Below are 24,130 nucleotides of genomic sequence, written 5' to 3'. Positions count from 1 at the left end.
ACCCCATCCCCACGCCTGTGCACTGCCTGGCACCCCATCCCCAGGCCTGTGCACTGCCTGGAACCCCATCCCCATGCCTGTGCACTGTCTGGCACCCCATCACCAGGCCTGTGCACTGTCTGGCACCCCATCCCCATGACTTTGCACTGTCTGGCACCCCATCCCCATGCCTGTGCACTGCCTGGCACCCCATCCCCATGCCTGTGCACTGCCTGGCACCCCATTCCCAGGCCTGTGCACTGCCTGGCACCCCATCCCCACGCCTGTGCACTGCCTGGCACCCCATCCCCACGCCTGTGCACTGCCTGGCACCCCATCCCCACGCCTGTGCACTGCCTGGCACCCCATCCCCAGGCCTGTGCACTGCCTGGCACCCCATTCCCATGCCTGTGCACTGTCTGGCACCCCATCCCCAGGCCTGTGCACTGTCTGGTACCCCATCCCCACGCCTGTGCACTGCCTGGCACCCCATCCCCACGCCTGTGCACTGCCTGGCACCCCATCCCCACGCCTGTGCACTGCCTGGCACCCCATCCCCAGGCCTGTGCACTGCCTGGCACCCCATTCTCATGCCTGTGCACTGTCTGGCACCCCATCCCCAGGCCTGTGCACTGTCTGGTACCCCATCCCCACGCCTGTGCACTGCCTGGCACCCCATCCCCACGCCTGTGCACTGCCTGGCACCCCATCCCCACGCCTGTGCACTGCCTGGCACCCCATCCCCACGCCTGTGCACTGCCTGGCACCCCATCCCCACGCCTGTGCACTGCCTGGCACCCCATCCCCATGCCTGTGCACTGCCTGGCACCCCATCCCCACGCCTGTGCACTGCCTGGCACCCCATCCCCACGCCTGTGCACTGCCTGGCACCCCATCCCCACGCCTGTGCACTGCCTGGCACCCCATCCCCACGCCTGTGCACTGCCTGGCACCCCATCCCCACGCCTGTGCACTGCCTTGCACCCCATCCCCACGCCTGTGCACTGCCTGGCACCCCATCCCCACGCCTGTGCACTGCCTGGCACCCCATCCCCACGCCTGTGCACTGCCTGCACCCCATCCCCACGCCTGTGCACTGCCTGGCACCCCATCCCCACGCCTGTGCACTGCCTGGCACTTCATCCCCACGCCTGTGCACTGCCTGGCACCCCATCCCCAGGCCTGTGCACTGCCTGGCACCCCATCCCCATGCCTGTGCAATGCCTGGCACCCCATCCCCATGCCTGTGCACTGCCTGGCACCCCATCCCCACGCCTGTGCACTGCCTGGCACCCCATCCCCACGCCTGTGCACTGCCTGGCACCCCATCCCCACGCCTGTGCACTGCCTGGCACCCCATCCCCACGCCTGTGCACTGCATGGCACCCCATCCCCATGCCTGTGCACTGCCTGGCACCCCATCCCCACGCCTGTGCACTGCCTGGCACCCCATCCCCAGGCCTGTGCACTGCCTGGCACCCCATCCCCAGGCCTGTGCAATGCCTGGCACCCCATCCCCATGCCTGTGCACTGCCTGGCACCCCATCCCCACGCCTGTGCACTGCCTGGCACCCCATCCCCAGGCCTGTGCACTGCCTGGCACCCCATCCCCACGCCTGTGCACTGCCTGGCACCCCATCCCCACGCCTGTGCACTGCCTGGCACCCCATCCCCACGCCTGTGCACTGCCTGGCACCCCATCCCCACGCCTGTGCACTGCCTGGCACCCCATCCCCACGCCTGTGCACTGTCTGGCACCCCATCCCCGTGCCTGTGCACTGCCTGGCACCCCATCTCCATGCCTGTGCACTGCCTGGCACCCCATCCCCACGCCTGTGCACTGCCTGGCACCCCATCTCCACGCCTGTGCACTGCCTGGCACCCCATCCCCACGCCTGTGCACTGCCTGGCACCCCATCCCCACGCCTGTGCACTGCCTGGCACCCATCCACACATGTAGGACGTCAGGCGGTCCTGAGCTTCCATCCCAGGTCCTTGAGTGAAACAAGAATTTCCCCTCTCTGTGCCAAGGTTTTGTTGTCTGTAAAGTGGTGATTTCACAGCTCCCACCTTATAGGGTGGCTATGAGAATTAAACAGGACCATGTACGTAAATGCTGCGTTCAGTGACTGGGAGGCAGAAAATGCTCAATACGTGTCAACTCGTTAGTATTCTAAATTCCTTCATGGCAAGGACATGCGTGACTTCACTCATTCATTCAGCAAACAGTCATGAAGCTTATGTTGTGGGGAAGGCCGACAGCAAATGAGGGAACAAACTGACAAATCCAGAGGGAGAGCAGTCAGACTGTGGGCAGTTCAATTACATCACAAACCGCCAAGCGTGACATGGTGTGAACCGGGAGGTGCAGTCACCAGCCACGGCGCTGTGCCCGCAGCATAATCCGGGGGAATAACAAGCGGAATGGAGCATGAACCACTAAATAGGTTTGGGGCCTGGACGCTTCACTCCGTGTTTATTTGGGGTTACAAAGTTTTTCATTATTTTGTTTAAATTTCAGTCATTTTCTTCAAAGGAAAAAAAATGCCTCTTGTAAAAATAAAGAGAAAAAGGAAGTCCATCACGCCCCAGTCTAGGTGGGTAACTGCAGGAGCACAGGCAGGATGCTTAGGAAAAACAGGTTGGTTTTGCGTGGTCTTCTCTCTCTCTTTTTCTTTTTTTACTCAATCCTCCCCCCTTTCCCCCTCCCCCACCCCGCACCCTCCCTCCCCCTGCACTCCACCAGGGCTGTCTGCCTGCTCTCCCTCTATGAGCCTGTGAGGGAGCATGAGAAGGACCACGCAATAACAAGCACCATTCATTGCACATGTGCCCATTGCCTTACTTAAAGCACCTCTGATTCTTACCACAAAGCTCCCTTTATACCAAGGTGACTGAGGCTGGGGGGTTAAAGAACAGCCCAAGTGCCCATCAGGAGATGAGAGGATAAAAAAAGCTGTGAGACGTTCACATCATGGAATACTCCTCGGCTGTATAAAAGAAGGAAATCTTACCCTTTGCAATAGCATGGATGCTCCTGGAGAGCACTATGCTAAGTGAAATAAGTGACAGAGAAAGACAAGCACCACATGACCTCACAGGCTCATAGAGGGAGAGCAGGCAGACAGCCCTGGTGGAGTGTAGGGGGAGGAGGGGTGCAGGGGGGGGGGGGGAGAGGGGGGGAGGGATTGAGTAAAAAAAGAAAAAGAGAGAGAGAACTCATGGACGTGTGGTGATTGCAGAGGTGGAGTGGGTAGAGGTGGAATAGGGCATAAAGGAGATAAAAGGTGATGGAAAAATAAAATGAAAACAAATTTTTTTAAAGAAAAGAAAGAGTGAAGAAACAACTGACATCACACAAATACAAAGGACTGTAAAAAATATCGCAACCAACTATATGCTAACAAATGGGACAACCTGGGTGAAATGGACAAATTCGTACAAACATACAATCTTCCAAAACGTAATCAAGAACATCAGAAAACTTGAATAGCCCAATAGCAACTAATGATATGTAAGCAGTAAGGAAAGAAAACAAAACTCCCAGCAAACCAACGAAAGTCCTGACCAGATGGCCTCACAGACATTCAAAGATGAACTAACACCTATCCTCCTCAAACTATTTCAAAAAATTAGAGGAGGGCCCTGGCCAACATGGCTCAGTGGCCAGAGAGTCAGGCCCAAAGGGTCTCGGGTTCAATTCCCAGCCAAGGGCATTTAGCTGGGTGTGGGTTCAAGGCAGTGAATGTGGGAGGCAACCAATCGATGTCTCTCTCTCACATCAATGTCCTCTCTCTCTATTTACTCTCTCCCTCTCTTCCACTCTCTCTAAAAATCAATGAAAATAATAGCCTTGGGTGAGGATTAATGAACAAATAAATAAGAGGAAGGAAGGAAGGAAGGAAGGAAGGAAGGAAGGAAGGAAGGAAGGAAGGAAAGAAGAAAGAAAGAAAGAAAGAAAGAAAGAAAGAAAGAAAGAAAGAAAGAAAGAAAGAAGAAAAAAAGAAAGAGGGATACTTCCACGCTATATTTACAAGGCCAGAATTATCCTAATTCCAAGACCAGATAAAGACACTACAGAGAAAGAAAATTACAGGCCAATATCCCTCATGAACATAGATGCTAAAGTCCTCAACAAAATATTAGTAAACCGGACCCAGAATAATATTAAAACATCAAACGCTATGATCAAGTGGGACTAATTCTAGGGATGCAAGGTTGTTAGAATATTCACAAATCAATAAATGTGATACATCACATAAACAACAAGAAAGATGAAAATCATATGATCATATCAATAGATGCAGAAAAAGCATTCAATAAAATACAGCACCCATTTGTGATGAAAAACTCTAACCAAAGTGAGAATAAAGAGACCATACTTACCCTGACCAGTGTGGCTCACTGGATAGAGTGTTGGCCTGCAGACTCAAGGGTCCCAGGTTCAATTCCAGTCAAGGGCATGTACCTTGGTTGGGGGCACATCCACAGTAGGGAGTATGCAGGAGGCAGCTGATCAATGTTTCTCTCTCATTGATGTTTCTAACACTCTATCCCTCTCCCTTCCTCTCTGTAAAAAATCAATAAAATATATTTTTTTAAAAAGAGAGACCATACTTCAACATAAAGACCATATATGAAAAACCTACAGCCACCATCATACTCAATGGGCAAAAAGGAAAGGGACAAGACAGGGATGTCCGCTTTTACCACTCTTATTCAACATAGTACTGGAAGTCCTAGCCACAGGGATCAGACAAGAAGAAGAAATAAAAGGCATCCAAATTGGAAAGGAGAAAATAAAACTCTCATTATTCACAGATGGCATGACATTATATATAGAAAACCCTAGAGACTCCACCAAGAAACTACTAGATCTAATAAATTATTTTGGCAAAGTAGCAGGATACAAAATCAATATCCTAAAATCAATTGCATCTCTATACACCAATAATGAACTATCAGAAAGAGAAACTAAGAAAACAATCCCATTTACTACTGCAACAAAAAGAATAAGGTAACGAGGAATAAATTTAATCAAGTATGTAAATAACTTGGAAAAGTATAGGACATTGGAGAAAGAAACTGAGAAATATACAAATAAGTGGGAGCATATACCATGTTCATGGATTGGAATCATTAACATGATTAAAATGTCCATACTACCCAAAGCAATCTATAGAATCAACACAAACCCTATTAAAATACCAATGGCATATTTCACAGATCTAGAACAAATATTCCAAAAATTTCTATGGGACCAAAAAAGACCCTGCATAGCTACAACAACCTTGAGAAAGAAGAACAAAGTTGGAGAAATCACATACTGGATATCAAATTATACTACAAACCACTGTAATCAAAACAGCCTGGTACTGGCACAAGAACAGAATATGTATATATATATATATATATATATATATATATATATATATATATATATATATTAAAGGCCCGGTGCACAAAAATTTTTGCATTTGGGGGTGGGGGGGGGGTCCCTCAACCCCTGCCTGTGCCCTCTCGCAGTCTGAGACCCCTTGAGGGATGACCACCTGCTGGCTCAGGCCTGCTCCCCGGGGAAAAGGGCCTAAGCTGGCAGTCAGATAACCCTCTGGCAGCCCAGGAGCCCTCAGGGGATGTCCACTTGCCAATGGGGAGCAAGCCTAAGCTGCAGTCAGACATTCTTAGTGCTGCTGAGGAGGCAGGAGAGGCTCGCGCCACCACCGCTATGCTGGCTTGTGGCTGAGCAGAGCTCCCCCTGTGGGAGCGCACTGAACACCAGGGGGCAGCTCCTGCATTGAGAGTCTGCCCCCTGGTGGTCAGTGTGTGTCATAGTGACCAGTCATTCCCAGTCATTCTGCTGTTAGGGTCAATTTGCATATTACCCTTTTATTATATAGGATAGAGGCCTTGTGCATGGGTGGGGGCCAGCTGGTTTGCCCTGAAGGGTGTCCCAGATCAGGGTGGGGGTCCCACTTGGGTGCCTTGCCAGCCTGGGTGAAGGGCTGAGGGCTGTTTTCATACTGGCCACAGCCCCTTCAGGGCTCGGGTGCCTGGCCAGTCTGGGTGAGGGGCTGATGGCTGTTTGCAGGCTGGCGAAGCCCCCCAGTGGGGACCCTCACCCCATGAGGGTATGGCCAGCCTGGGTGAGGGGCTGATGGCTGTTTTCAGGCTGGCCACGGCCCCCAGCCACCCAAGCTCCCAGTGTAGGCTGGCTGGAAGCAGGTATCTGGGATTTATTTATCTTCTATAATTAAAACTTTCTTGCCTTGAGCGGAGGCCACAGCCAGCCAGGGCAGGCAGGAAGCTTGGCTTCCTCCATCACCGGGGAAACCAAGCCTCCTGCTTGCTCCAGCTCCGTGGCTGCCAGCCACCATCTTGGTTGGGTTAATTTGCATATAGTCACTCTGATTGGTTGGTGGGCATGGCTTGGGCATAACAAAAGTGTGGTCAATTTGCATGTTTCTATTTTATTAGATTATATATATATATTCAACCCATGCCTCTATGTTCAATTAATATTACATAAAGGGGACAAGAGCATACAATGGAGTAAAGACAGTCTGTTCAATAAATGATGTTGGGAAAATTGGATAGATATATGCAAAAAAAATTAAACTAGACCACCAACTTACACCACACACAAGAATAAACTACAAATGGAGAAAATCCCAGAAGACATAGGCAGTAAAATCTCAAACATCTCTCATAGCAATATTTTTGTTGATATATCTCCTCCGTTGAGGGAAACAAAGGAAAAACTGAACAAATGGGACTACATCAAACTAAAAAATTTCTTCACAGCAAACGAAACCATCAACAAAGTGAAAAGAGAACCCACTGTAGGGGAGAACATGTTCACCAATGATACACCTGATAAAGGATTAATATCAAAAATATATAAAAACTTATCCAACTCAACACCAGGAAGGCAAACAATACCATTAAAAATGGGCAAAATAGACACTTCTCCAAAGAGGATATATAGACGGCCAATAAACATGAATAAAATGCTCAGTGTCACTGATCGTCAGAGAGATGCAAGTTAAAATGACACTGAGATATCACCTCACACCTGCCAGATGGCGACCATCAACAAACAACAACAGTGCTGGCGAGGATGTGGAGAAAATGGAACCCTAATGCACTGTTGGGGGGAATGCAGGCTGGTATAGTCACTGTGGGAAACAATATGGAGTTTCCTCAAAAAACTCAAAATGGAACTGCCATTTACCTAGTGACCCAACTTCTGGGACTACATCCTAAGAATCCTGAAACACCCATCAGAAAGAATATAAGCACCCCTGTGTTCATAGCAGCACAATTTACAATAGCTGAGACCTGGACACAGCCCCAGTGTCCATTGGTAGATGAATGGATCAAACAACTGTGGTACCATTACACAATGGCATCTTACACAGCTTTAAAAAGGAGGGAACCCCTAACGTTTGTGATGGTAAGGATGGTCCTGAAGGAGAAGGAGAAGGAAAAAGAGGAGGACAAGGTGAAGGAGAAGGAGAAAAAGATAAAAAATATGACGATAAAATGGCAATAAATGCATATCTATCAAAAATTGAATCTAAAAATCAAAATAAATGAAAAAATCTAGTGAATAAAATAAAACTGATGAATAAAATAGAATTAGCCCTAGCTGGTTTGGCTCAATGGGTGGAGCATTGGCCTGTGGACTGAAGGGTCCCAGGTTTGATTCCGGCCAAGGCACATGCCCGGATTGTGGGCTCAATCCCTAGTCGGGGGCGTGAAGGAGGCAACTGATCACTGATTCTCTCTCATCATTGATGTTTCTGTCTTTCTCTCTTTCCCTTCCTCTCTGAAATCAATAAAACTACATTTTGGGGTAAAAAATAGAATTAGATCTATGCAAACATGGAACAGACTGACAAATCTCAGAGGGAAGGGGTGGGGGAGGGATAGGAAGAGATTAGCCAAAGATTATATACGCATATATGCATTACCTATGGACACAGACAATAGGGTGGTAAGGCCTGGGGTGGGGTGGGAACCAGGTGGAGGGGCAATGGGGAAAAGAGGAACATCTGTAATACTCTCAACAATAAAGATTTTTTCAAAATTAAAACAAAAATGAAGAATGGTGCCGCACAGACCTTGTTTTGGAACTCCTCCAAGGCCAGCTTGTAATGCTGCATGATCACACCGAACGACTTGCAGCTTTTGGAGGCAAAAAGCAGCATGTGATTCCGGATGTGCAGCTCATAAATCAGATCCTTACTCTGGAACACAAGCACACGGGTCATGCCCTGCCCACAGCTGCCCAGCTGCCCCTCTCCGGGGAGCTCCGCTCGCTGACCTCAGAGCTGTACTCAATGACGAAGCCTGTGAGGTGCTTTCGTATGACTTGATTGAGGACAAGCTTGTTGGTGCTGTCATTAATAAGCTCCTGGCGGCTCTCTATTCTCCCCTGGAACAAAAGGAAGCATTGGTGGCGGCAGCTCCCACGACATAGGCTCTTAACCTCCAGAGTGCCAGGGAGCGTGATCGCACTCCTCCTGTCTTTCCCCAAAAGTGTCGGGAGCGCTATGGCACTCCTCCTGCAGTGTCACTATTAGATGCTAGTAGTTCATTCTTTATTGACAGATGGCACCTAAGTGCAGATTACTTATGATGCCGAATGTTTGTAGTTCTAAAATTGACCACTGGCATTTATCTGCCTAATTTTCATAATTTTTTTCCTAAACTGCTGTAAAATCAGCAAATATGCCTTGGCAATTTTAGCATATTTTCTAGGATATTGGTTGGCACTCAAAGGGTTAATAAACAAAAGGAAGCCCCTGGTAGCAATGTAGTCCAATAATCCAGGCACATCAGACTAAGGGGAGCGGGGCGATTGGCCTGGGGGCCATGTGTATGTGGCAGCATGAAAATCTCTGAGCCACAAAGGCAAGGAGTATAGTTGACTGACACCCCAGCTGCCTTGCTTTGAAGTCCAGCAGTGTCTCAGGCTATGCTGAGCGGCTCTTGACCAATGACTGAATGTGTCGGGTATGAGGGCAAACCCATTTCTGGGACATGCAAGATACTCTGCTAAGGGCCTTTGATAATTTTTCTAAGAACTCCACTGCAGTCAGGGACTCCTCCCTTCCCTCTTCCTTCCTTCCTCCCTCCTTCCCTCCCTCCCTTCCTTCCTTCTCTCCTTCCTTCTGTCCTCTTTTCCTCCCTTCCCCCTTCTCCCTTCCCTCCTTCCTTCCTTCCTCCTTTCCTTCCTTCCTTCTGTCCTTTTTTCTTCCCTTCCCCCTTTCCTTCCTTCCTTCCTTCCTTCCTTCCTTCCTTCCTTCCTTCCTCCCTTCCCTCCCTCCCTTCCTTCTTTCCTCCCTCCCTTCCTTCCTTCCTTCCTTCCTTCCTTCCTTCCTTCCTTCCTTCCTTTCTTCCTTTGGATCAGGCCTCCATCAAGTCTTAAGGGTCTCTGTGTTGTCCCTAATCTATGCCTGTTTATCCTGCTTGACGACTTCTTCTCAGAAGGACCTGGGTCAGCGGAGGGATACTACAATTCTCTGTAGCCCAGGATCAAAGTCTGAGTGTGGGGAAGGAGAAAGAATCAGTCATCTCCTAATGTCTCTCTTTTTTTAATCTCCTTCTCTTCTCTCCACCAATCCCACCCTCTCCATACCTGTTTCCTGGACTCCTGAAAAAATTCCTAATGGTCTTCTAATGTCTCCCCTCGCTGCCCTCCAGTCCACCCCCACATTTCAGCCACAGTGAGTTGTTAGGATGCAAGTCTGATCGCGTCATTCTTTTGCTTAAACACTCCATAGACCCTGTTGTCCTCTAGATAAAGTCCAGTCTTTTCTGGTCCTAAACCTATTCTAATAGAGCGAACTAGGCTAACTGAGATCTCATGTCGCACCAGCCACCACTCTGAACATGTTAGATGCCCTAACTCATTCAGCCCTCAGAACACCTCCTTGATCTGTACACTGTGATTCCTCCTGCTTCACCATGAGGAAATCGAGGCACAGAACAGTGAAGTGACTTGCCTAAGGTCTCTAAGCTGGGAGAGGGGGGCTTGGTCCAACGCATGCAGTCTGACGCCAGGGCCCATGCCCTTAACCATTCAATAGGCCAAATCTCTCCCAAATGCATTTTCCAAGTTGGCTCCTTGGGTTTGGTTTTGTCATGGGGTTTTACTGCAGACCTGTTACATTTTTATGTGGTCCAAATGTATCAGTATTTATTTTCCTTGTTTCTGGAGTTTCTGCAATGCTTTATAATGAACTTTCCCACAAAGCAAACTCCCCTGTGGTATCTCATAGTCTCATTGTTATATTTTTAAATCAGGGATCAACCTGAAATTTAGTTTGGTGAAAGGAGTGATATATGAATTTAATTTTAGGGTTTTGCTTTCAATGGCTATCCAATTCTCTCAACACTTGTCGTTGAATAACATATATTTCTCTATTAATCTAAGATATCATATAGTAAATCCCCATATGTATTTGGATCTACTTCTGGACTGTGTAGTCCCATTCAAGAAAAACAAATCAAGTTATTTTATTCTCTGAATTAAAGCTTTTCAGTGATTTCCATGGGCTCATATTCTTCTCTAAAAGTCAATCAGATCTGGGTATGACTCTACCTACCCCCTGTGTGGCCTTGGGCAAGTAACTTAACCTCTCTGAGCCACATCTATAAGTAACATGGTTATTGTAAGGATTTGGCTTTGTGTGGGGAGGGAGTAAGGTATGTTCCAGGAACCGGACCACAATGGAACTTTGTGTGAAGACCGAAATGCTCTGTGACTCTAGCTGCCCAATGAAGTAACCACTATCCACATGACGCTAGTTGGATTGAGGAACTAACATTTTAATGTAAATAGTCACAAATGGCCAGCAGCTGCCATGCTGGAGAGCTCAGATCTAGATCCCAGAGGGGACGGAGGAGGGTGTAATAGGTCTCATTAAGGACTTGAGTCTTTATCCTATAATAATAGGATTAATAATAGGAAATCACTAATGGGCTTTCAGGGAGGAGGAGGGAATGATCTATAGATTTGAATTTTTGAAAGGCTGCTCATCAGAGGACAAAAGAGAATGTGGCAGATCAGTTGGATGGATATTGCATTGGGCTGTGGAAAATAATGGTCACTTCATCTAGAAAGGAAGCAGTAGAGAAAAATGGATAGATGCAAGGGATCTTTGAATTTAAATCAATAGGGTTGGAGTGATGAGTTGGTTATGAGGGATGGAGAAGAGGGAGGTGTAGAATGATGCCTGGCTGTCTGGCTTTGCTCAGACAGGTAATGGGAGAGATGGTGGTACCATTCGAGAGAGAAAAATACCTTGGACGAGGACTCATAGGGGAGATTAAGACTGGCCATGTTGAGACATCTGGTGATGGATGCAAAGGTCTGGAGAAAAGAGACATCTGGCTGGAGTATGGAGGCTTGTAAGCCACTGGGTGTCTGGATAGTAACTGCTAACAGAGGTGGAATAGGGTGGGTGGAGCAGAAGAAAGCACAAGGCAGAAGACTGGGACTTAATAACACTTACTTGTTGAAGAAAGGAGGATGAGCTTATAGGGGGAGGGTTACAAAGGCCAGAAAAACATCAGAAAACTGATTTTGCAAAAGCCAACTTGTCCAATGGCACTTAGCTCATAAGTGGCAGAACCAGAATTGGTACCCAAAACCCATACATACATGTGCTGTCCCCTATTTTAAACTAGAGACCCCTCTGTAGCAATGGCTCAAAGACCTACCTTTTTGAACACCAGAACACTGTCAAGGGTGACACGAAAACGCCCGATGGCATTACTAATCAACATCACTCCAAACGTCAGCTCTGGGAAGTCTTTGATCACATCATAGAACAACTCTGCTACTTCTTCTTCTAAATCCTGTTTGGGGAAGGACATATGGTAAGGTTTTGGTAGAAATGCAAGATACTGGCTCATCTAAGGTCAAGGTGGAAGTGGTGACCAATTTGTCTCCTTACCTTTCCAACTTTTGAGGTTTTGCTGAGTCACCTCAATCCCATTTTATGGATGTTTCATACCCAGAATACTTTTATGGCCATGACTAAGGCCAAAATTGGCAAATCCACAGAGATGAGTGGAGAGAGCTGATCCCATAGACCTTCCCCACATATTAGAGGGGTTGGGACTTGGTAACATATATTCCTTAGTTGCTTTCAGAAGAGGCCATTGATTGGCCACATGTAGTATCAAATATAAATTTGGTATCAAGATATGGCTGTAGCTTCAGCTTCATTTTTTAGCTTAAAAAAAAAATGAGGCCATAAAACAGTCAAGAAGTGGGATGGGCAAGAGAGGTAGCTCTCCCAGGGGTAGACTCAATGCCAGGGTTGCCTTCACTGGCAAAAGGGGAGGAGTCATCCAAGTTACAGGAAATGAGTGAAGATGTAAGGAAACCCATTCTCCAAATGGGGAAACAATTTGCAAATTAGTGGTTATTCGATGCTATTTTAACAGACCCCCAAATGATCAATTATGCCATCAAACCACCTCAGCCTCCTCTCTCCACCCTGCCCACCTCTCTCATCAGCTTCCCCTACCCCGTTCAGCTTTCTTTATCTCTCTTCATCTTAACCCTGAAGTTCCCCCAGAAAACCAGCTTATTGGAAAATGAAGAATAGGAATTAACTCAAGGAATTAACCTCTCCTCTCCCCGACCCCCTTCCAGGCACAGGACTCCACAGGCCCATTGAAAAGCCACCCCATCTCTTGAACTCAGTACCTGGAAGAAGCCAATGATCACCAAGGGCCTGGCTTTCACAAACTCTGTCACCTGGTGGATGTCAGTGAACAAAAACGCTTTCTCGCTAATTTGTCTTCTCAACCAAACGACCAGGGCAGCAGACTCAACCACTCCTGGAGAGAAACAGTTAAGTGGGTCCCACAGGTTCCCTGGAACTGTGTAGCAAGCCTGTCTGTCCCAAGTTGAAGGTGTAGAAGCTTCTTATCTTGGGCTCCCACCCCCAAAGACCAAGGTCAGCTCTCCTGCTCCTCCCCACCCCACCCCACCCCCACACACACACACACCCTGCCTCCCCACAAGCCTCAAGGCATGAACAGTAACCAGCAGGTAGACTTGACTGAGCACTTACCAAGGGCCTGAGGTTTCTCATACATCACATCCCACAGCAGCCCTGCCCTGAGGGACAGATAGGGTTACTCTCCCCTTTTCTGCAGACGAGGAAATTGACATTGAACTTGGCCACCCCCCTAGTGAACCTGGGGATCACACTGAGGAGTAAGCAAGCCCAGCCTTCTTTTCTTATTAACCCTCCAAAGTGACCATAAAATAGAATCTCTAAATATACATAAATAAAATATAAACCAGAAGACCAGCTGGCCCATGACCTTGGGAAAATTCTATCATATCCGTGTGTCTCCAATTGCACAGCCGAGACACAAATGTTATGGATCCTGACTTCCATTCTCAGCTGCTGTGTGGCTGGTGGAAAGCACACAAGAATGCTCGCTTCTAAAACTGAAAGACATGTGCCATGTCTGGGAAGACGTGCTGCTTGCCAGAATGTCCACACACTTCTACGGACGTGTGTTGCTGGGATCGTCAATTTCATATGATGGCAGATAATGGAAAATAAGTTATACAAAGCCTGCTACAGAGCAGCATTGTAAATGAGTTTGTCAGATAAAGCAATGTTTGTCATGAGTAGCTGTGGGCTACATCTATAGGGCTTCATTCATTCATTCACTCATTAACCTGTCACTCCTCAATCATTTGATAAATACGCATTGAGTGCTATTCAGTTATTAAGCGCTGTGTTTGCTCCTGGGGATGTACCGAAATGGTGAGCAGAAAGACACATGGCCGGTTCCCTGCAGCTCTCCTTCTGTTAAGGAAGATGATAATGACACAGACAAGTGTAGAAGCACAACCAAATAAATATTGAAAGCACGGTTCAATGAGCCAGTAGCAAAGCTGCATGACCTGATGGTGACATCAGGGAGGGCTTCCTGGAGGAAGTTACTTAAGAGCTGAAAACTGAAGGATGCACAGGAGTTACACAGGAGGCTGCCAGGAGAGGGGAAAGCTTACAGGCAGAGCAAACGGCCTGTGCACAGGCCCTGCACCAGTACATACTGCCCATGGGGCTTGATGAATGCACACTGAGCTGGTAGATCAACTGGAAAGGACTATTTTCAGTGTCTTTGCCTACAATTCCTAAGCACACTGGGCCTTTAAAAACACTTGTCATGAAGTATATTTATCTGCAGAAAGGTGAACAGATTACAACGAATAGTTGATGAATTGTCACAAAATGAACGCATCTGAGTCACTACCACCCAGATCAAGAAATGGAGCATCCGCAGTCCCTCAGAAGTCCCGGTGCCCCTCCCACCCTCCCGGCCCCTCCCCGCCCCTGCCTGCAGGTAGCTTCCACCCTCACTCTGGGGCTGCTTTAGTGTGCCTGCTCTGTAAGCCGCAGAGTGTGCTTCCAGGTCTGGCTTCCTCATGTCTGGGAGAGTCATCCGTGTTGCCTGTACGTGTAGACCCGTCCACACAGCTGCTCAGTCTTCGATCGTGTGACCGTTAAATCCAAAGCTTAGGGGTCCACTCTGTTGGTGTGACTGGGTCCTTTCCAGTCTGGGTTCCGCATTCCTGGTGATACGCGTCCGGAGGCAGAATGTCTGGCCAGAGCTTAGTGGACACAGACGAGGCCCTTCTAAACGCCACGGGAGTCCGGCCCAGGGAACGCCATGGAAGGGCGTGGAGGTTGCAAGGGGCAGAGAGGGGCGAGGGGCGAGCAGCCTTTCTGACCCCCTCAGACCAAGAGGCTCCACACACGGCAGGCACCCGCCTCCCGGATTCAGACCCAAGGGTGAGGTCTAATTTGACGGTGCTCCAAGCCGTTTTTCAGGGGGAGAAAGGGTACTTATCATTGAAACAGTCTTTTTCTTATAGGCTTTTACCTGAAAACACTATGCTGCAAAGGTCCTGAAAGGAATGGATTTAAAACCAAAAAAATGAACAAAACCCTCTGACTGTGTCTCACTGTCGGGGCCTCAGATCGGCCGCTCTGACGGACTCTGCCCCGCCTTCCTGCCACCTGACCTGCAGCCCAGCCCCAGCACCCAGCCCCAGCACCCAGCCCCAGCACCCAGGCCTGGCACTGCCAGCGCCTCCAGCTGCCCCCTTGGCTGTTAGGGTGCCTGCACCTGTTCACTCAGCTCTCAGAGGTCTTTCCTTACACTCCCTCCGCATCTGTCCCTGTTTTATGACCTGCTGTATTTTCTTCATTGAGCCCATCTTCCCACATTATGGCGTTTGGCTAACCTGCTCAGCAGCTCCTTCCATGCCTGGCTCCGACTGGGTGCCCGAGAAGTCACTTAGGGGGAGTGAGTTTGGTGAAGAATCACGAGATAAGCCGGCTCTAGGGAATTTGCCCTTGGGCCATCTCTATGGCAGTGATGGCGAACCTTTTGAGCTCAGCGTGTCAGCATTTTGAAAAACCCTAACTTAACTCTGGTGCCGTGTCACATATAGAAATTTTTTGATATTTGCAACCATAGTAAAACAAAGACTTATATTTTTGATATTTATTTTATATATTTTTAAATGCCATTTAACAAAGAAAAATCAACCAAAAAAATGAGTTCACGTGTCACCTCTGACACGCATGTCATAGGTTTGCCATCACTGCTCTATGGGATGCGTGAACTCCTTTTGCCCCTCTAGAACCCCATGGGACTGAGGTAGCTCTGAACTTGGCAATAGTTCCACCCTGAGGGCCTGCAATTAGGCCCCGCCCACTGGGCAGTGTGCCCGGCCCTAGGGTCTGAGGAGAGGACACAGCGTCGCCCAGGTGGGGATGCCCTCACTGGGGCCCAGAGGCACCTGCGTCCCCTCCCTCCGAGACAGCCAAGGCCAAGTCTTGGGGAGCTGGACCTGTGGTCTGGGGCTCTGCCCCAACAAGACTAAGCCCGCCTGCCTCCCCGAGTTTCACACAAGTCACACTGTTGCCCTTATCAGCTCAGGCAGCCCGTCAGTCGGCAGAAGTGGCGCCCACTCTGTCCTGCTGAAGACAGGAGAGACCAAAAGGCCAGGTCACGTTCTCAGCTTCCAATCCCGGCCGCTCACCCTCCACCCGGCACCCACTGCTGCTTTCCCTGGTTGGGGGACACTGAGGAAGAAGGGGGTAGGAAAGCCTGGCAAACATACGGGCTAGCACCCCCCACCCGCCTCCTGTACAGCCCTGCAACTCCACCAGCTCGAACCCCAAAACTGCCCCTTAGGAACCTCAGCCTTCCAGGCCCTGCACTGGGGTCAGGAAGGCAGTTGTTTGACAAGAGTAACCCTACCTGCCACTCACTCAGAGCACAGCACAGCGGAGCAGGCCCCGCCAACCTCAGCTTGGGCTCCATCTAGCCGCCAACTAATTTTATAAATAAAGTTTTATCCGCGCTCCGCCACCCCCACTTGCTTACACATGGCTGCTGCCCGTTGCATCAGCAGACGTAAGCACTTATGACAGAAATCATCTGGCCTGAAGGCTTAAAATATTGACTATCGGGGCTCCTCAGGGCTGCCCACCACCTGTCCACTGGGCCTGCACAGGCACGTCCTGCAGGTAACACCTTTTAAAGCTACGACCAACATGAGCCACACTGAGGCACAGAATTCTTCAAGAATTTCCACATCGAGTTGAAAGAGCATTGAATAAGTGAATGGCGGGGTTAGTGACTGAAATGGATGATGACAGAAGCAAGAGTCAGGAGCCACCCGGTCCCAAGCCTGTCTTGTTCCGTCATCTCTCAGTCTCCCTTTGCAGCCAGTGCTTCCTTGGTCTGGGACCAGATTTATTCTAAAATTATTCTAGAGTAGAAGATTGGGGGAGGGCGTCCAGTGGGGTTAGGAATTCACTCCCTGATCTCCGGTGGTCTATAAACCATGCACCTCACTATCCCACCTCATGGTGCTTTTCTAGAACCCACCAGCTGAGAGGCAAGCTGTAGAGAAATGTAGCTACAAGCTCACTGAAATCTGTCTTCTTTTCCTTATGTACACATACTTCTCAGCCTGTCAGTGGGTGGAGTCCTGAAGCAGAGTTTTGGTCAACGGAGAGAGAAGTGGAGTGATGTTTGCCACTTGCAAACCTGGGCCATGAACACAACCAGCAGTGTTCCTCTGCCTCCTGCCCCACTGCTGGCAGGATACAGAGGAGACAGCAGGTGGCTCAGAGGCCCTAAGGGAAGAATGAGCCACAAGCTGGAAGAGGCTTGATCTTTGAAAGACGGTGAGGAGCAGAGCCCCCATCTCCACCCTCTGGCTGCTAACTGGGCTTTACAGAAGCAATAACTAAATTTGTGATTCTGTTACGCCACTGAACGCTGGTGTTTATGTGTGTCCACCGCTAACGCTACCGTGGCTGACGTAAGCACCATTACCTTTGCAGCTGATGGGCGCCAACCTGTTGCCTTCAAAAAACAGCTTCAACTCCGGGGGCTTCTGAACATCAAACTCCTGGCGAAGTTCCTCCTCCACCGTGATGTCTACCTTGCCAAAGCCGACCCCGTTCTTGCCCTTGCCCACGATCTCCACGGCTTTGCCCAGCTCCTCGGCGAGGCTCCTGGATCGCTTTGAGGACGGGTCGTCTGAAAGAGCCAGGGTGAAGCAGGCTCGCTGGCACCCCCGCTGCCTCCCCAGGGAGAGCCCAGTCTGGCTGCTTATCCCCGGGCTGCCTTGCACGCTGCTGATACTGGGCCAGCCTTCAGAAATGGCACAGGGGTCCTGCAAGGGCCAGCTTGGGAGACATATCAGGGGAGGGGCTTTCGGTATCACTGGAAACGATGCAGCTGTGGGTGACTTACTCTATGAGCCCCTTTCCTCACAGGAAAGTGGAGAAATAGTGGCTGCCTCCTGGAGCTGTCACAGCCAAAGGGCTCCCCGGATAATTGGTTAGAAGTGCTTATTATTCCTAAGAGCTTTACATGGGTTATGCCATTTAATCCTCCCAGTACCGTATGGGGTACGTCTTATTATCTCAATTGTACAGATAAGGAAACTGATGACAACAAAATGACCCATTTGCCCAGGGCCACATGGCAGCCCCGAGCCAGGATCTATACCCACATGGAGGCTCTCTAACCTCCACCAGCCTGCCAAACCCTCAGCACATGCTGTTGTTGTACATTAATATAGTAATAATATGTAGTTACATGCAAATATAACATGCACTATACATAAGTGTGTATATATACATACATTATACATAAAATAAGTTTAACATATTACATCCTATCTAATAAAATACAAAAAGGGTAATTAACCATACCTCCGCTACGCTTCCCATTGGCTAATCAGCAAGATCTGCAAATTAACTGCCAACAAAGATGGCGGCCGGCAGCCACGCAGGGAGCAGGAGGCTTGCTTGCTCCAGTGATGGAGGAAGTCAAGGTTCCCCGCCTGCCACAGCCAGGCTCTGAGCTTCAAAAGCAACAGCTCCAAGAGCAACAAAGTTTCAATTATAGAAGCTAAACAAACCCCAGATACCTGCTTTCAGCCAGTCGTGGCCTCAGAGTTGGGAGCGCCAGTGTGACCAGCTGCAAACAGCCATCAGCCCCTTACCCAGGTTGGCCAAGCACCCAAGCGGGACCCCCACCCTGATCCGGAACACCCTTCAGGGCAAACCAGCTGGCCCCCACCCGTGCACCAGGCCTCTATCCTATATAATAAAAGGGTAATATGCAAACTGAACCTAACAGCAGAAAGACTGGGAATGATTGGTCACTATGACACACACTGACCACCAGGGGCAGACGCTCAATGCAGGAGCTGCCCCCTGGTGGTCAGTGTGCTCCCACATGGGGGAGCTCTGCTCAGGCACAAGCCAGGCTGATGGCTGCCAGTACAGTGGTGGTGGTGGGAGCCTCTCCTGCCCCCTCAGCAGAGCTAAGGATGTCCGACTGCAGCTTAGATCTGCTCCCTGCTGGCAAGTGGACATCCCCTGAGGGCTGCCGGGCTGCCACAGGGATGTCTGATTGCCAGCTTAGGCCCAATCCCCCGGGGAGTAGGCCTAAGCCAGCAGGTGGTCATCCCCTGAGGGGTCCCAGACTGAGAGAGGGCACAGGCCAGGCTGAGGGACCCCCCCCCGACGAGTGCACAAATTTTTGTGCACTGGCCCTCTAGTATTATACATATATAATAGCTGCTGTTACTATTATTGTAAGATTTCTATGGTCAGACACTAGAGAGGAGCAGCAGGGAGACAGAAGGAGAGCAGGAGCGCCCTCTGGTGGGAAGTCCAGGAGGTGACAGGCCAAATGGCCCCACAGCCCTGCCACTGCATCAAATATGCAGGGGACTCTCCAGCAAGGAAGCCAGTGTGTGTGTGTGTGTGTGTGTGTGTGTGTGTGTGTGTGTGTGTGTGTGGTGGGCAGGGGGTGTGGGGCCGTAGGGAGAGGTTGTGATGCTCCCCACCCTCTGAGGCCACCCCCCAGAGTGAGCCCTAGCTGGTTTGGCTCAGTGGATAGAGCGTTGGCCTGCAGACTGAAGGGTGGGGTTAGATTCTGATCAAGGGCACATGCCCAGGTTGCAGGCATGATCCCCAGTAGGGAGCCTGCAGGAGGCAGCCAATCAATGATTCTCTGTCACCATTGATATTTCTCTCTCTCCCTCCTCCCTTCCAATCTGAAATCAATAAAAATATTTTTTTAAAAATAAAAAAATTTGTACAGTGACAGCCTGGTGATCACATCACTGGTTATATAAACATCAAATCTCTATGTTGTATACCTGAGGCTAATATAACATTGTATGCCAACTATACTCTAATAAAAATTTAAATTAAAAAATTCTGGGCTGGGTCCAGGGTGGGAAATGTCCTGGCCCTCACACCTGGGCCCTCATACCTGGGCCCTCACACCTGGTGTCTGGGCAGGGGGCGGGGCCAGGGCAGGGGCCATTGGCTCCTTTTTCAGCCAGAACCTTCATCTTTTTCAAACACCCTTGTCCATCTGGGGCACTTGGAGAACAGGAACCACCCCACTGCCACGGACAAGTTTAAAGTTCTACAGAGAAGTCTTTTGTGAAGCAAGACCCAGAAAGCCAGCCCCAGGCAGTGGGCACAGGCCCCCTGCCAGCCCTCCACAGGCAAGGAAGTGAGTGATCCTTTTCATCAAACACCCTGTCAGTCAGTGGGAATTTGGGCTTTCCCCCATAGACCTGCACCTGTCCCCCCTGCCTTGGCCCATCACTGCCTTCAGTACCCCTCCCTCAGCACCAGCAGGCCGCTGCCCACCCTGCCCACTCTGGCCTCTCCTGTTGCCTCCCAGAGCGGTGGGCCTGGCTCGGGACTGGTGGCTGACAGCCTACAACGCTGGGCTTCTAAGGGAGCAGCTCCAGGCAAGAGAAACACATGGGATGGCTGTCCACGGGGCAGGGGCTTTCAGAGTTCCACACCAGCTCAGGTTCCCACATCAAAGTGAGGGAAAGGTTGAGACAGCCAGGAGCTGACAGCCAGAGGAAAGGACCTGCCTGTAACAGTTATGGAGCTTCATCCAGCCATCCATCCAGCCACCCACCCATCCACCCACCCAGCCAGCCACCCACCCTCCCAGCCACCCACCCAGCCACCCACCCAGCCATTCACCCACCCAGCCAGCCACCCAGCTAGCCATTCACCCAGCCACCCACCCAGCATTCCAGGCTTCCAGCCACCCAGCCAGCCATTCACCCAACCACCCAACCAGCCATCCACACACCCAGCCAGCCATTCACCCAGCCACCCACCCAGCCATACACCCAGCCATACACCCAGCCAGCCATACACCCACCCATCCAGCCACCCAGCCATCCATCCAACCACCCAGCCATCCATCCAACCACCCAGCCAGCCACCCAGCCAGCCACCCAGCCATCCAGACACCCAGCCATCCACCCAGCCAGCCATCCACCCACCCATCCACCCACCCAGCCAACCAGCCAGCCTCCCACCCAGCCAGCTACCCACTCAGCCATTCACCCAGCTGGCCAGCAAGCACATCTATGTTAGGATCTGCCCTGAGCTGGGCACTGTTGTAGGTGCTGGGGATTGAACAGTGAGCAGATAGAATCCCCCGCTCTCATTGGAGAAGGCAGATCATAAACAAAATAAAGAAGTGGGCTAATTCTGTGTCAGATGTAAGTGCCGTGGAGAAAGCAGCAGCAGCGCTGGGGACATGGAGGGTCGCGGGGACTGGGTTTGAGCAGGGAGGCCAAGCAGGGACATTTCCCTAAAACTGAAGGAGGTGAGAGCAAGCCATGTGGGTCTATGAAGGGAGTGTGCCAGGCAGAGGAACAGGAAGTGCACTGTGCAGACTGTGGCCTTTCCTCTGAGGGTGGTGGAAGGTACTGGAGGTTTGAGGCACAGTGAGATGCGATCCGACTTACTTTTTACTGGGTTTTTCTGAATGTTGTACGGAGATTAAATCAGAGGGGAAAGAGTGGGCCCAGGGAAACCTGGAAACACTGTATAGCCTGGGGGAGGCGGTGTAGGCTTGAGCTGGGTAGTGGCAACAGAGGGGTGAGAAGTGGCCGGAGCCTAGGGGTGCCATGGAGGAGCTGGCTGCTTCGAGCCAGGATCAGATGTGGAGTGGGAGTGGGAGAGAAACCAGGGACTCCCAGGTCTCTGACCTGGCAACCAGGAGGCGGCAGGTGGTGAGTATGTCAAGGTGAGATGAACGCATACAGCCCTCAGGCCCGGGGCTTATGGCCATGCCCTGGCTGACTGGACATGCTAGTGTGACCAGGCATGGCGACGCCTGGATGGACGCTGCTGCCTGCACAGCAGGGCCGGGCGGCCTGTGCATGGGTCAGAGCCTTTGCTGGGAGACCAGGAACTCCTCCCAGCACCGCCTCCTCGGGTCCTGAGCTCCACCTGGTCACTGCCTGGCACATGTCGGGCACTCGCTGAACGTGAAATCCTTAGGTTCGCTCATGAAACAATCACAGGACTAATGACACTTGAGGCCCAAGTACGTTCATTTTTAGAGCATCTCTGTGCCTTGGTGTCTTATCTGTATAATGAGAAATTAACAGATCCTGTGCCTGAGGATGAGCCTACGTGTAAGCAAAGTGCTGGCACAGAAGTGCCCAATAAGCATGAACCATTGTGATGACCTGGTGGCCACCCTTTGGCCTTGCTCTGACGGGGTTCCCTCTGGGAAGGGAGGCCCCGTGGAGATGTCTGGACCCCCAGCAGACCTTCTGGTTCCTGGGTAAAGGAAGGCAGGGTGACCACATTGTCAGCAGTCCCAGGTTCGGCCTGCCTGTGGCTGGTGCTAGGCATGGGGTGAGCAGTGTGAACAGGCTGTGCTCTGCCCGCAGAATGTAGATATGGTCGTGGGCAATGGGCCTAGAGCCAGTGCTTGCCTGCCTTTAGCAGAAAGCGCTCCCCGTTCCTGAGCACCAGTGCAAGTTGAGGGAGGGGCTGAGGGAGGAACTGGGGGAGCGGCAAGAGCAGGGACTGGAGGTTGGCTCCCAGCACAGGAAGCTGGAGTCCCCGCTCTCAGACTGTGGTGGCCATGTCTGGGGACATGTCTGCTCATCCCAGCTGGAGTGTCACTGCCTCTAGTGGGCAGACACTGAAGGTGCTGCTAAACCCCCCACAATGCCCGGGCATTACCCGCCGCTCCTACCCCCCACCCCCAGCACACAACTAAGAGTTGTCCAGCAACAGAGCCCTTATCGCTGAGGATGGGAAACCATGTTGGAGACCAGGCTCCAGCTCACACATGGAACAGTGTTCTGAGACTAGCCCTCCTCCCACCCACAGGGCACTTTACTGTGTGCCAGGTGCTCCCAGGGGTGAGGCCTTCCGGTGGGCATCGACCCTTCTAATTCCTCGGGGCTAGCCAACAAATCCTCGCCATTGCCATGGCCCACACGGCCTCGGCTCCGCTGCTCGTCCTTGTAACCCTGCTCCCCACACTCTGCTTTTCACCACAGCTGCAGCGCCTGGCACCTTCGGCCTATGGACCTTGGCACTTGCTGATTTGCTGCCAGAAAAGCTCTCCTCCCAGATCACACCTGGGCTGCTGCCTGCTGGCCCCAGGCCTTCATGAACTGTCCCCTTCTCAGGAAGGCCTTCTCTTCTCTCTGCCTCATTGATGGAGCACAGGAGGGGCCGGGGGAAGGCTCACCCAAACGCAGACACCATCTCCCTGCGCCTGTGCTCTCCTCTGGGGATGGGGAGTGAGGTTACATACACATGGGCGTTCTAGTGTGTAGCAATATATAAACTCCCCTGTCCTCCAGGAGCAAGCAGGCAGTCTCACCTCCACCACCCCTGCCCCCAGGAGTGGGCACTCACAAAACAGCACCAGGAGGAAGCGGGTCTGGTTGAGCATCTGGGTCAGACCTGCAGGCGTCAGCACCATCAGGTGGCCTTCCTGTGCGATGTGCAGGGGCTGGGGCAGGATGTCCACATCCTCCTCGCTATCCTCAGCTGGCCAGCCCTGGACTGCAGACACGCAGGAGCTTGCCAGCAGCAGGGCCCTCCAGAAAAGCACCATGGCCCACCTGCAGGGCGAGAAGCAGGGCCCTTATCAACACAGGGGACAGACGGGGCCACATCGTCACTCCCTCCCCCTCCTTCCCTGCCGGCGTCCCCATATAGAACATGGCCAGAGCACAGCCCCTGTCTCCCCAGCAATGCCCACAGCTGGCAGTGCCCTGGAGGAGAGGCAACACATCCAATTAACCCCAGGACCTGTGCACAGGAGTAGCTCAGAGATGCACGGCCCCACTCAGGGCAGCAAGAAGCCACATCCCAGCAGCTGAGCCCACTGGCTCGCCAGCCACAAAGCAAGTCCTTACACGGATGAGTCCTTGGTGAAGCTCTGGCTCTCAGAGATGACTGGTCCATCTCCCATCACAGCTTCTGCTTCCTGCTCCTCCTGCTCCTGCTTGAATGCCCCTTATCACAGGAAGCTCGCCACCTCACCGTGTGCCCCATTTTAGTTGTGAACAAAGGCTTTCTTCAAGTGCAATTAGGTGTTTGAAAAGTCATGACTAGAGTACACACTTGTAAAAATGCCAACCAATACAATAAAAATACATTAAGTAGAAAATAAAAATCTCTCCCATAACCCCATTCTTGAAAAGCTGCTGTTAAGAATCTGGAATAGCCGAAACCGGTTTGGCTCAGTG

General features: G+C 51.0%; 1 protein-coding gene across 1 annotated transcript in view; it reads right to left on the bottom strand.

Moving 5' to 3' along the window:
• Positions 1 to 23,853, bottom strand: part of PDILT (protein disulfide isomerase like, testis expressed) — a gene marked incomplete at both ends in the record, with an annotated part of 34,999 nt that extends 11,146 nt beyond the window's left edge. Inside the window, 7 exons of the mRNA XM_081090317.1 lie at positions 8,106 to 8,231; positions 8,309 to 8,419; positions 11,713 to 11,850; positions 12,710 to 12,843; positions 17,389 to 17,595; positions 23,292 to 23,500; positions 23,798 to 23,853. Of these exons, the coding sequence (XP_080946443.1) occupies positions 8,106 to 8,231; positions 8,309 to 8,419; positions 11,713 to 11,850; positions 12,710 to 12,843; positions 17,389 to 17,595; positions 23,292 to 23,500; positions 23,798 to 23,853 (981 nt within the window). The remainder of the gene's footprint in view (positions 1 to 8,105; positions 8,232 to 8,308; positions 8,420 to 11,712; positions 11,851 to 12,709; positions 12,844 to 17,388; positions 17,596 to 23,291; positions 23,501 to 23,797) is intronic.
• Between the last annotated feature and the right edge of the window lie 277 nt (positions 23,854 to 24,130).

This window comes from Myotis nattereri (assembly GCF_964212035.1).
Source record: "Myotis nattereri genome assembly, chromosome: 4".
Lineage (NCBI taxonomy): Eukaryota > Metazoa > Chordata > Mammalia > Chiroptera > Vespertilionidae > Myotis > Myotis nattereri.
The sequence above is the reverse complement of the archived record's forward strand: the minus strand, read 5'-3'. Positions and strand labels throughout refer to the sequence as shown.